The following is a 13,685-nucleotide window of genomic DNA, read 5'->3' on the forward strand; positions in this document are numbered from 1 at the left end:
GTTTTTATAAGCATTGTACTCTCCATAGGGGGATTTTAGATCGCCTCATATAAGAACTGTGTTTGAAAAATAAACCGATCACCCGGGCCTTTTCACTCATATGGATATGAAGCATCGACTGAAGGTGGAAATGTACAAATATACCCAAAGAGTAACAAAATAAGCGTTAGAAACGAGCCAAACAACCCAGAGACTACATTTCCGGGTAGGCTGCTTCTGCCCGCAGCCCGTCGCACAACAGAAACCGAACGTTAATTACATTTATTTTTATTTTTATTTTATTGATATATAATGTATCGTGGTTAGTACGAGTCGAGTCACCACCAGCTGAGCTTACATCAACGAGGAATCTCAGGAACGCAATATGTTGACAGCTGGGCGTGACGTATGTGCTCAGCGACATTGCATTCATATGTAGTTTCAAGGCTTTTGCGGTCACATTAATTCCATTTTCTCTAGAAACTGGCTGTATCAAATATGAATGGACATCATTAACGACGCACAGCCACTCCCCTGACAGAAACGCAGAGGTGGTCGGTTTATTTTTCAAACACAGTTCTTATATGAAGCGACCTAAAATCGCCGTTTGGGGATCTCAATGCAAATAAACAAATACATGAACCTGGAGATTGACACCCTCTACTGAAAGTGACGTCAGACTTCGGAGCTCTATTCAGGCTCTACCAGCCCACAGGCTGGGCTGGGGATCCAGCAAAGCTTCCTGTAGTTTGACACTAGTCAAATGATTATGTAACTGGCTGTGGTAGTTCCCTAGCACACTGTAATAATAATAATAATAATTAATAAATAAATAATCCTAGTGTAACTTTATGTTCAGAACATTTCTGAACTAATTAACTGACTGTTAAGGTATTAAAAAAATACACCGGCGTGCAACTAAGTAGAAGAGGATTGTTCTAAATATGCTAGTGGTATAGAGCTTAAAGCTTGAGAAGCATTGCCCTAGGAGAACCCAACAAGCATACACAACAACCATGACGGATCATGTACTGTACTTTGTTTATGAATTGGCAGTGGATATTCTGCCATCGGACGGCTCTGGTAAAAGAAATGTGTCGGGAACTCTGCTTTTATACAGAATGCCATTTCTATTGACAAGCGAACTGAATGAAAATGTTACTATGAATGTTGTACATACATAATTACTGCTGTGGAAATGCAAATTATGATGAATTGTCTGCCAGAGGACCGACTTTTATTTGCATATGCACACAACACCCCTGGTTCACTAATGAGAACCGTCCATTATTGGAGCTTTTACAGTACACAGGTCTGGTTTCACACTTACCAGGCTTCCTAGTTTGGACGATGAGGAGTTGTTTCTGTGCTTGAGCAGACCGCAGCCCTCACTGCCCAGGGCATCTCTGTGGTTTCCATGGATGCGAGGCCCCCCCGCCCCCTCGGACGATGAGCGAAGGCGTCGCTCCAAGCGCATCACCCCATGGTAGGGACTGACACTGCTGCACATGGAGGCTGGAGGACAAAGGAATGAAGATGAAGAAGGAAAGAAAGAAAGACAGACAGAGAAGCACTAATGATTGGTTTAACATTTCAGACAGGTCTCTTTTGGTCTCTTTTAACACTATAGTTATGACAACAAACGCCTTTTGATTAACTAAGCACCTACAGTGCTCTGTATTAATGTGTTGCATTGCGGCGCGTTGTGAGCTTGTAGAATGTAGATGTATAAGGGTTTAAAGGTCTCATGTAGCCTAGTCGCTTCTTTTGTATAAATACACTAAATAAGTAAAACACTCAGACAAACAAGCCTTGAACCTTTTCTTCCTCAACCGGAGAAGAAAGATGAGACCCTCGCTCTACTCTGACTCATCAGGAGGAAACCTCTGCCTACAAACAGCCTGTGACAACTTGAGGAATTACTGCTATCATGTCCTTATCAGATGAGATGAGATCATTAAATCAGTATTACTCAGTCAGTTGTGGGCACAACAATCAAACCACATTACCTGTGCAGAACCTCTGGGCTAGTGGTTTACCAACTGTAAATCAATACTCAACCACTTTACTGCAACCCTGGAGGTTAGCATATTTAAGTGATACCAGCCAGGATTTAGAGCTCCCAATAGTGTGTGTGTGCGTGCGTGCGTGCGTGCGTGCGTGCGTGCGTGCGTGCGTGCGTGCGTGCGTGCGTGCGTGCGTGCGTGCGTGCGTGCGTGCGTGCGTGCGTGCGCGCGCGCGCGCACGCACGTTTGGCTAAAAACGGTTATTGCTCCGGAACGGTGCACCCGGGGGCAGCGGAGGGCTCTACGGATCCTGGCTGGTGAGGCACACGTGTTATTTTGTGCGTCGCTCCCCAGGCAAACTGCGGCCAGAAAACCGAGGCGTCAGAGAGGAAAAGTGGAAAAAATATTTTAGAGTGTAGGTCGGGCAGGTACCCTCTCCCCCGCTGCTAATAAAAGCTGGGTATCTGCTACAGTTGAAACAAATAATTACACAATTAGAGGAGTTATGGTACATAGATGCATGCAAAATACTACCATCAGACTTGTTTTAAAATGCACAACCATGGCCATTCCTTTACATTACAAGAAAGAAACTAGCATACACTACAGGAATCAATATCATCTTCTTTTAGTGGAATTATGGCACTATTAATGGAATGTTGTTCCATGTACAGTACTTTTTTTATGAGTTTAATTGATCCGTCTTTTGTCTGAACACTGTCCCTAAACACAACCAGACAGGCCTCAGTCATGCATGCACAGAACAGGATGACAAACAGTGTTTACACCTGTCAGACACAGGGACCGTTTCAGAGAAATATGCCCGGAAAAGGCATTTAAAATGTGTTGTTGTCTGGTGTCGTTTGGCAGGTGAAGTGGAGTGAAACATCTGCAGAAAACATAGCCCCAGGGCTAGAGATTAATGTAGAAAATCTATGTTACCTGAGAAGCTTTAGCTGAACATCCTGTTCTGTGATATTTCATGGTAACTGAACAGGAAGTCAGTGTGACAGTAAAACAATGATTGAACCTTACTGCTGGCTATGATTTACAGTAGTAGATTTGTTTTCTTCTAATTGTCTAAGCAGGGACTGACATTATGTGCTAACTGGGTCATTAAACATTTGATATTTTCACAACAGCAATAAAAACCATAACATGCAAAAAGAAAAAAGAAAAAAAGATCTCTGACATCAGGCATGCCCCAATTCCTCTCTAAATCGTTCTCTCTGACTTAAGACGTACAGCTTGAACCAAGTTGAATGTGTTCAGGCATTAAGCCTTTTGTAATTTGGGAGTTGAGGGGTATGTTCTCATGTTTATAAATGTACTGTATATATGTTCCAAACCGGAACAAGATTGTTGTAATTGGCTAGTTGGTAGCATGACTTGACTACAGTAGCTCCCTCCTAATTGGCCTCCCGGCATGCTCACTTAAGCCCCTCCAAATGATCCAGAATGCCGGAGCACGACTGGTCTTCAACCCGAGAAAATTCTCACGTCCACTTCCTTCATTGGCTTCTGTTTGCTGCCCGCGAGTCCAAACACTGATGTTGGCCTACAAGGTCACCCTTATAACTTCAAGGCATGATCCAACCCTACAACCCTTCCCACTCACTTACGTCGCATTCACACCAGCATGCTATACTGCGATTAAAACAAATCCTGCTGCGTATTGTTGGAATGTGCGCTTCGTTTGGCAGGTGTGAAGGCTCATTCGAATCCTGATCCGCAACAAAGAACTGGATTCTACTTTGCCAAAAAATGGGGGTTTCACATCGCTTCCAAGGGCACCTGACATCGATCTATGTGGCGGATGAATGAGGAGTAAACACAGTTGAAGACGGAGAAGGGATATTAATTTTACGCAGTACAAAGATGTCCCGTTACCGTGGATAGACGGTAAGGAGACTGAAGCCCTCATTGAAATATGAGGACGAGTACATTAATCAATTGCTTAAGGAAACACATAAAAACACTGTAGTGTACAGAATATTCAGTCCGTCTGTGCGTAAACATGGAGTGTTTGTCACTGCTGTCACTGTGTGGGGACTTTCTTCATCTCGATAAACTTGTAAACGTTGGAGGTCGGATTCATTTTGCGCTGCTGTCTGCGCTGTGCCTCCACATGCCCAAAAGAACAGTGAGTGAGCACGCACGCGCGTGTGTGTACACAAGAGTGAGAGAGAGAGAGAGAGAGAGAGAGAGAGTCCCTGACACACATTACCCTAATTTTACGTCCCAATTATTATTAGTATAATTTTAACACCATGGATTTCACTGTGTAGTTTATGAATTGAACACATTGATAAAGTTCCCTGCTGCATTTCCAATTGCTGCAAATTAAATATGCAATAATGATCCAACTTCTCCGCCCATTCGCATCGAGTCTACCGAATTAGAGGTGAGAATGCTAACAGGAATGCTGTACAAGCCTACCCTAAAACACCCTGGGCAATGCTACACGCCAAAAATGTGGCTGATCGGCCTAATGGTATGCAAGATTAGCTGCGAGTGCACACACACACATACACACACACTGTACTTGGGAGCTGCAAGCACTATGTGCTCAAAATGTGGGGCATTCAGGATCATTCAGTGCGTGCGTGCATGAGTATCCACATGTGAATGCGTGTTCAAAGAGCATGTGCCTACCCCCGGTACCCTGCCAGTGGCTTCCTCAGTGTGACTGTGTGCGCATGCATGTGTGTGTTGTTGACAAAGGCCCATTTACCAGCATGCGGCTTCCTCAGGTGTGAGGACCTGGGTTCATGGCGTCCGCAGCAGCTTCCCCTCCCTCCTTCCTGAAAGGACAGCGTGTGTCTCACCCTGCGGTCAGTATGGTCTGGGTTGGAGTGACAGCCCTCACTGCGTACCTAGGGTTGTTACAATCAGGACATTTTATGATTCACATAATTGCGATTTAATCGTGTTCTTGGCATTGAACACTGGAACATATAAATTCCATTTCTGTTTGGCTCTTAGGCTTTGTAAACAAAGGTTCCGCAGGACAGATTTGACAAAAATGCCGTGCATTTGTTATTTAATAGCATACCCATAATCAAAACAGGCCAGAACAGGCCATGCATTTCATAATTTTATACCTTAATTTTTTTTGGAAAACAGCGGAAATAGCCGATCCACAAGGTCACAACGTGTCACATCGCAACGTTAGTAGATCTGCTATTTTTTGCTATTTTTCCCGAATAGATTAATTTGTACGTGCATACTGTATGAATGGAAACAATTGTCACAATTTTGCAAAGTAATTGCGATTATATCAAGTAATTGCAATTACATCAAATAATTGTGATTATCTCAAATAATTGCGATTATCTCAAATAATTGCGATTAGGCGATGGTGTAATAATTGTGACAGGCCTCAATGCGTACCACGCATGCCTCGCTCTCGCTGGCGGTCTCCGTGTGGTAGCCCACCGTCCTCTCGCCCGCTGAACCCTTCTTCTCCTCCTCTGACACCGCTTGCCAGGCTTCCTTCCTCTCCTCTTCCCTCTCCTTCCTCTCTTCCGCTGATTGTTGCTGCGGGGGAAGGCAGGGCACAGCTGTCTCAGGCTCCGAGAGGGAAACCGCCGTTTCGTAGTCAGTGTTGTTGGCTGTGCTGGTGTCGGGGGGTAATGGCTTCTCAGCACTGGACTGGGCCGGTGTCACGAACACCTGAGAAGCAGACATTTGATGACAATGATTGAATAATCATGTCAAATAATTAAGGTAATTTGTAAGCATGTAAATTTCCATTATTACGCTGATGATATACAGTAACAATATATATAACATCTAAACTCTTCCCTTAAGGCCTGCCTAACTGTTCAATTGAATGCAGAGAAATCCAAGATTCTCCTATTTGGCCCTCCTCATTCCAGATCCCTGTTACAGGATAATCTTGGTAGTTTGTTCACCATTGGCCATGTCTATTTTTTGATTCTGACCTCTGTATTAACTCTAAAGTGAAGAGGCTTGTTTAATATTGTTTCCTCCGCCCCGGAACAAATTTCTAAAATAAGGTAAATGTTATCCAGTCATGATATAGAGTTGTTACTTTCCATGTATCCTCTCCATGTTCTTTACTCTTGCCTCAGTCAAAGTACCTTACATTGGCAGCAGTTGCCAAATGCATTTGTAAGGCTTATAATAACAGGTTCAAAGAGATGAGCATAACACTCCAGTTATAGTTGCGCTTCACTGTCCATTTTAGAACTGATTTAAAGATCATATTGTTAAAACTATCAAAGGTCTGGTACCTAACTACATCACTGAGCATCTTGCCGACACATATCCTGTGATCCACGGATACAGTTTTGTTGGTTGTACAGATTAACGTCTAAAGGTGACTGCATGTTCACACTCTGGAATAGCCTGCCTGTGGTGCTCAGGTAAGCCAGCTCAGTAGCATTTTTAATCTCTTAACATAGCTAGGTTATGATCTGTACTGTACATTACTGTATAATGTTTTGTGTTCTTATTCTGGTTTTGGTGCTTGTTTCACCTGTTTTTGCTTGTTTGTCTTTGTCGTTGTCGCCTCCCCCCCCACACTATTTCATTTTTCTGCAAAAGGACGTCTGTAACATTGTTTTGAAAGGTAATATAAATAAGAATATTATATTTATTATTGTTGGCATGCACTTCAAAATGAAAAAAATGAGTCATTTTGTTAGGGTTATTAAACATGATGTAGAGTTGTGATTACGAAGAAAATTTTAAAAACATTTAGCTTGAAAGCACTTTAGTACAGGGGCTTTACAATGTTGACAATGAGAACATCAAATTGACTTTGATTAAGCCATGGCCATTTCAAATGTTTGTGTCCAAGAGACCCTGATATCAAAAGATGTTTCAGTTTAAACTAAACTGTCTAAATTGCTTAATTGTACATGCTCAGCTTATTCATAGTGAAACATATTTTAGAATGATCACTCATGCACATTTTTTGATTGACATTTAATTGAATTACAGGTAAATTGAACTACTCTCAACTTGGCTGGGGACCCGCAGTGTACCACTGAGTGACTGAGGTGGTTTTTACACGAGAACGGTGTTCATAAGAAACGGCAAAATAAAGTATCGTTTGCTGGGGTCCGTTTAGACGAGAAGGGTGTTTTCAGGAGGTGAAAACGCAATAAAGTGAAACCACCTCTCAGAGTGGAAATCTTTGAGAACGCCGTTTTATCCCTGCAAAACTTATGACATCATGGCTCACGTTGGCTCGCAGCACATATATTATTACATTGATGCAGACTAGAGCCATATAATTATGATATAATGGAGTTCCTGAACAAGCCTCCCTCCTCGCCTACAAAGCGCTGCTCATCAGCGATGGTGAATGTAAAACCATGATGTAAATAAAATGCCTTAATTGTGATAGGTGGCAGCCGCGGCAGCAGCGTTTATGTAGCCTAATGTATTATAAAATATATAACCATCCCGTGGCGCGCTCTGCCTGCATGCTCTGGGCTGCCTGTCAGCCTGTCTGTCATCTCGATGCGTTAGTAGAAAGCAGGCAGCGAGCGACGGCCACAACCACGCTGTGTTCTGATTTGTTATAGATTTGTAATGTTCTATTATTTTCTATACTAACTATTCTCCAACACATTTCCCAATGGAAATGGAGAAATATACGGTATTGTTTACTGTCGTGTCTCTTTAGTTTCTAGAGAGACTAAATGGTCACAGATCAATATTAAAATTCTTTTTTTTAACATCCAATATTCAGCTATAATGTAACATTAATGTTGAATAGTTGCGTGAAGGGGGAGCTGGCTCTTCTTCTTGTACGTAACATGGGTGACTGGTCTATTTGGCAGCCCGTTACCGCCACCTAGCGATATTATAGCCGCTATAATATAGCGTTTTCATAAAGTGTGCGTTATCGTGTAAAGGGTCAATAAATAATTATCACACCCGTGTGAACTGAGTGGTGCAACTAAATAAATAAATAAATACTGGTACTCATGAGTCACAAACATAGTCACTCACAAACATAGGTTAACGTCACAGACATTGCTGTTCATTGGAGTGGTTGCACCACTCAAAAATGAGAACGCAACGGGACTTTGCCGTTTTATCTGGAGACCATCGTTGTCTGAAAGGGGCCTGAGTGACCCCTGAAGGTCCCAGGATTCCACAAAACCACTTCTTTGGAACACTTTAGAATACTCCCAAAAACATGATGTACGAGCAGGCACACAAAACAAGCAGTGAGTAAAGCACCCTACCTGGGAGGTAGAGACAGCCGTGCTATTGCTCTCTGGAGCAGGAGGAGGGTTAGGGGGATCTGGATCAGCAGTTTGCCCAGGGATAGGGGTAGGTTCTGGGGAAGGTCCTGGGGCTAGGCCTCCTGCACCAGGGCTGGGGACTGGTAGGGCATCCACCTCCGACACAGAGTCCTCTGTGTTGGGGACGAACTCTGAAGGGGTGATTGCTGTGGTTCGATCCTCCGATACAATGGGGGATTGAAGGGAGCTCTCACCCCCAGCACCAAGCAGTTCCCCGGGCCACGACCCCGGAGTGAGACCCCCTGCTCCCGGAGTGATGGTTGTGGAGCTAGGGGCTTCCAAACTCACCTCCGGGGGTCGATGGTGATCCGAGTTGCGGGAGAAGCGGTGGTGAGCTGAGAAAGACTTTGGCAACAGCTGCTTCTTCTGGCGCGAAGACTTTTGTTTGTTGTTGCTGCTGCTCCCAGCGCTGTAATCGTCAAGGAAACCGGAATCATCACCCTCATTGGTCCCTGAGCTGCTGATGCAATTGATAAACACGTTTCGGTTGGCCGTGGAGGATGACGAAGAGGGCACCTTTTCAAAATCCTCCGTCTGAGAGCGCGTGATCTTCTTTTGCTTGTGACTGCCAAACCCGAAAGAGTGACGCATCTTGGAGCGGCCCTCGCTGAATCCCGTCATCGAAGATGATGACGTCGATACCGCCTGCTGGCTGTTCCCATTGGTGTCCATGCCCTGCGACAGCGGGGGCGTAAGGTTGAGATTGATGGGCTGGACACGTGGCTCGCTGTTTCGCTTGAACCTGAGCGATGGAGCACGGAAGAGGCTCCGGCGTTTGCCCGTACTGCCAGAGCTGGAGTTGGTGCTGGAGGGGGAGGAGGTGTGGACGCCATTTCCCACACCGCCTGATGAAGGAGAGGAGGGAAGAGAGTCCTGCCTCTTGCTGCTGCTGCGGCGGAAGATGGGCAGGCGGGAGACAAGCGTGGAGCGACGAGAACCTGATTCACCCATCTAGGAAGTGAGATAGAAGCACAACCTGCGGGGAAAACATTAACATTAATTCCCTGGAAAACACAAAACTCAAAAGACAAACCACCAACCAAAATCTAAGATCTGAAAAGTCAATTAGACATAACGCTAAGGAGGAATTTTATTAATATCTTTAGGATATATCAATAACAACAGTATACTTGGAGAAGTACAGAGTTGTACAGACTTGGTTTCATAATGGGTTACCTACAGTATTTACATGGATAGATCTTGCTCGAGGGAAAATCAGAAACAGCAATTATTATAACACCACAATCATGACTCACACTGGAGACAATACAAACACACAGAGATAGATATCATATTGACCAAATTCTTCTTTTTTCAGGAAACTGTTAAAATTGTTATAATTGTTATAAATTGTTATAATTCCTCAGATGAACGCAACAGTTTCTCAACAAACTAGAGTCGGTTTTAGAATATAGTCAAATAAATTTGCCTCAGATCTTCAATATCTTAACAAAACCATTTTAATATTGTATGAGTAAAGAGCAATGTATTGTAGGCTTTGGAAACAGTGTAGCAGAGACGTGGGATTGTCGGTGGTCCATACATGCTATAGCACAGATATGCTGTTTTCAAGAGCATGGGTCCTAGGATGAGAGAATGCATTTTTGCATATATTCAAATTGTGTTCTGCATTTGCAATGGTTTAACTTTAGGAGCATCTTGTATAACCACCAATAAAGAAGTTACCTTTCCATTTCTATGTCCTATGGAAGTGACACAATACTTCTAATCAAACTCAAAATCAATAGGAGACGGTAAAAATGCAGTTGGACATGCTGTAAGACTCAATGTTAAACTACTGTAAAGGATGTAATGTCCTTGAGTGTGATTATTTTAAATAGAAAGATAGGGGCCTGCCATCTCTTTGTCATGCCACATTCCACTGCAGCTCACACTCAGCCGGCAAGAGAAACTGAAGCGACTGACCAGACGAGGGAGATAGAATGTCACTAATTGTAAGAGCGGACCGAAGTTCCACGTGTCAAGTCAGTCAGTCAGTAAAGGAAGAATTAATACTGTCAGTGATTTGTATTCCAATTCTTTCAATTACTTCATAATCTTTCCTGCAGACAATTGAATGTTCTGTCCACACTTCCTAACCTCCTTCAAAGTAAATAATGGGTATAAAGAACCTGCACCGACTGTACAAAAATATAATAGCTCCTTCAATAATAAATAGTGACAGTGAAAGATAAACCCTCTGGAACACTGGAACCATTGAAGATACAGTACAGTATGCTACACTTAAGGAAGGGAAGTTACCAGTCTTTGTTTTGTCCTAAATTACAGTTTTGTTAGTTGTAATGCTGATCATAAGATAAGTTCAGTCCAGCCAACACATCACTGTATACATTCTCAGATATAACAATGAGTTTCCGGCCCTGAGGCCTGAGCATAACCATCTCATGTGACCATTGACCAGTTTAAATATTAAAATACCGGTCACGGCACCCTTAGAGACAAACATCCTCAAACTGAAACTAAACACACTGTTGATTAAAAAATTGCCTCTCTTGACTAACTTGCCTTAAAGTGAAGCCACTCTTTTTGACTTTCAATTAATTGACATACATAAAGGCTGCTACATGGCAGTACACTTGGTACTGGCCTTGGATACATGACTGAAAAACATTGCTGCAGTGTTACCAGATAGCTTTAAGCTGTTTCTACACAATGACAGGAGAGCACACAACTACTTCCTCATGCTCTGTCACTGCAGTACCTACGGACAAGTTGACAACTGACCCTACCTGTGTTACTAAAAGTATACACCACCACTTCACCTCTCACTTTCACTTCCCCATGTTGTGCTCAGTTATTGATGTTGCTAGTACTGTCTTGAATAACAAAACACTGTTTGCCATTTTAATATGGATTTAGACATACTGGAATACGTTTAATTTACTCTTAGTGGGCTAGGTAAATATTCTGTTCAAAAAGTATTGTAGATGCTTGCAACAGGCTATTCATTTTAGAAATGTTTCATCTTAGACATATTGCTGACTATATTTATATTCACACGGTGCAACCCCTATAGAATGGTTACTGTAGCAGCTACCATAGAATCTACAGTACACTAGCTACAGACTACAGTAGAGGCTATAATCTCCATTTGTTGATATCAGATGTGGTCAGTTCAAGCCAGGGCTCTAATACAAAAGGTTATAAATTACAGGTCCATGCCTGTTATAAGCAAGCTTTATGTTACCTACCTAACTACATGTAGTGCCCAGTGTGCACCCTAACCTGTGGTGTTGGAGGGAGCACAGTGTACAGTAGTCTCTACATGGTAACACTTGTCCCATGTCTATAATGCGTTATAAACATGCATTGCATTATAATCTGCTCATATAATTATAATGCATTGTAATATTATTATAATGTATTACAACTATGGTAATTATGACATGATCCTTACACAAGCAAATGTTTGTGAGTGTCCACTCCAGCAAATATGAAATATTAATATACTTGACCTTATACGGTCATGTATGCGCTTTATAGCGCATTCTTTTTTATTTTTTGTAATAAAGCATTATGATTATTTGTGGGTTCTTATAAATATATGTGTTATATTAGATTATACTCATATACTGCCTTGTGTTTATAATGCATTACATTATTAACATCAGCTAAATAAGGGTTTACAGTCTCAACCTAGATCTAGAAAATGCCTCTAGTTTGACCACTAGCTTTTTAATACCATGCAAATCTCTTCCATACAGGCCAAGGCATGTGGACAAAACAAATAACTGTCTGGAGCTCTTACTGCACTTCAACCACAGTTACAAAATGACCAAAAGGGCACACACACCTAGCACCTAGAGTTGCAGAAGACAACATCCCAGCATAAGCCCAGCCCTGTTTTAAGAACAAACGCAAAGGTTAAGAAACTATTATCTAAAATCCTGCAACTAATTATAAGTAGGCCTACACACCCAACAGCACAAATAGAACACTGCAATCTCATGTTGTATGGCACTATGTGGATCACATGAGAAAACCCTATAAAGTATAGAATATATCTTTGGAAGCCTCAGTAAAATGATCATAATCATAACAAATGACAATGCTGCACTTTAGTTTAATCAATTATGATTAAACACATTTTAAAAAGCATTCAAACTAAGCCATCTCAGGCTAACCAATACTCAGTACTCATCATAGTTACCAATAGCACATCCTACAAGATTAGTACAGTATGACTAGGAGTATATATGACCAATAATAAAGCATTATAACCTTATAGTGTAGCGGTAGCCTATACAGTAGATAGCCAAGATAATTGTGTGATAAAGACCAGAGGCTTAGAAGTTTGTCCAAAATGTTTCATAAATTCATAGTAGCCTACTGTAGAATCGACTCACCATAAACGTAGACAAACATCTTAATGCCTGTGTCCTATCCTGTTGCTCTTTATAGGCTACTGCACTATACATTTTGGGTAACTAATGCTTAACTAATGTATTAGTTAATCATTAGTTCATGAACCTTATTTGCAAGTGTTACCACATTTTGTACAGTGAGTGAGTGAGAGATACTCATACTTAGCCTGGCTAATGGCATTAATTTCAAATCAATGTAGCTATGTGATAGGCCTATCACTGCCCTTTGCTCAGTGGTTTTAGTAAATCGTTACAATGTGTCATTGAGTTTTTTAATCTGAAATCTGAATGCCCTTTGCTGCATCAGATCTGAATTCTATCCTCATAGCGGGCGGCGAGCTGTCAAACAGAAACGTCAACAACGTCCAGTGAGGAGGAAAGCTCCAGGCTCACTGAGCAGAGCAGTGCAGTGATACGGAATCATTGCGAGAGCGAGGCGGCTTTAGCCTGCTGCAATAATCTCACCACTAATAATCTCGCTTAGATGAGGACTGCTGCAAACAACAAGACTAACAACATGTTGTGCTGTCTCTGTGTGTGATGTGTGTGTAAACATACTCAGAGGTCACCGGTGCTCAGAATGATAGCAATGCACCGGTGTGTCGGCTAGCGAGCGAGACATGAACGCACTGCACACACACACCTACCTTCTTCAGCACAAGTCCAATGTCTTCAACAAGGCAACTGCGTACAGAAAATGGGTCGAGATATGCGTTCGGTTTACGAGCATGTAAATGCGTGGTCCATTATACGGGTTTAAATCCGAAATGTTCAAGCAGCGTATCAAAAAAAGAAAAGCGTTGAGAAACAGCACCTTGTTGAGTTGTTGTGCCGCACTGACGCCAGCGACGTACACCTCAGTGACGTGGAATGTCTTTCCCACCGCCGTCTCTTCCGCGTGCATCGAACAGGCCACGAGTATGGGCGACTGTGACGTCCGTTCACAGCCTCCTCCTCCTCCAGCCAGCCAAGCATCCTTTCGCAGGTGGATTCTTGACATTCCCACTTATGTTCTCGTTGCAAAA

General features: G+C 42.6%; 1 protein-coding gene across 3 annotated transcripts in view; it reads right to left on the reverse strand.

Moving 5' to 3' along the window:
* ccser1 (coiled-coil serine-rich protein 1) overlaps window positions 1-13,593 on the reverse strand; it is a 188,315-nt gene extending 174,722 nt beyond the window's left edge. The window contains exons 1-5 of one of the 3 annotated variants that reach the window (XM_079516555.1): window positions 13,475-13,593; window positions 8,216-9,251; window positions 5,379-5,660; window positions 4,720-4,861; window positions 1,310-1,494 (exon numbers count right to left, since the gene is read on the reverse strand). In XM_079516555.1, coding sequence (XP_079372681.1) covers window positions 1,310-1,494; window positions 4,720-4,861; window positions 5,379-5,660; window positions 8,216-9,226 — 1,620 coding nt within the window. In that variant the 5' untranslated portion in view covers window positions 9,227-9,251; window positions 13,475-13,593. Of the gene's footprint in view, window positions 1-1,309; window positions 1,495-4,719; window positions 4,862-5,378; window positions 5,661-8,215; window positions 9,252-13,307 lie in introns of all 3 variants that reach the window. The other 2 variants (XM_079516556.1, XM_079516554.1) reach the window with 2 other exon arrangements.
* Window positions 13,594-13,685: the final 92 nt, after the last annotated feature.

Source organism: Electrona antarctica (assembly GCF_951216825.1).
Source record: "Electrona antarctica genome assembly, chromosome: 12".
Taxonomy (NCBI): domain Eukaryota; kingdom Metazoa; phylum Chordata; class Actinopteri; order Myctophiformes; family Myctophidae; genus Electrona; species Electrona antarctica.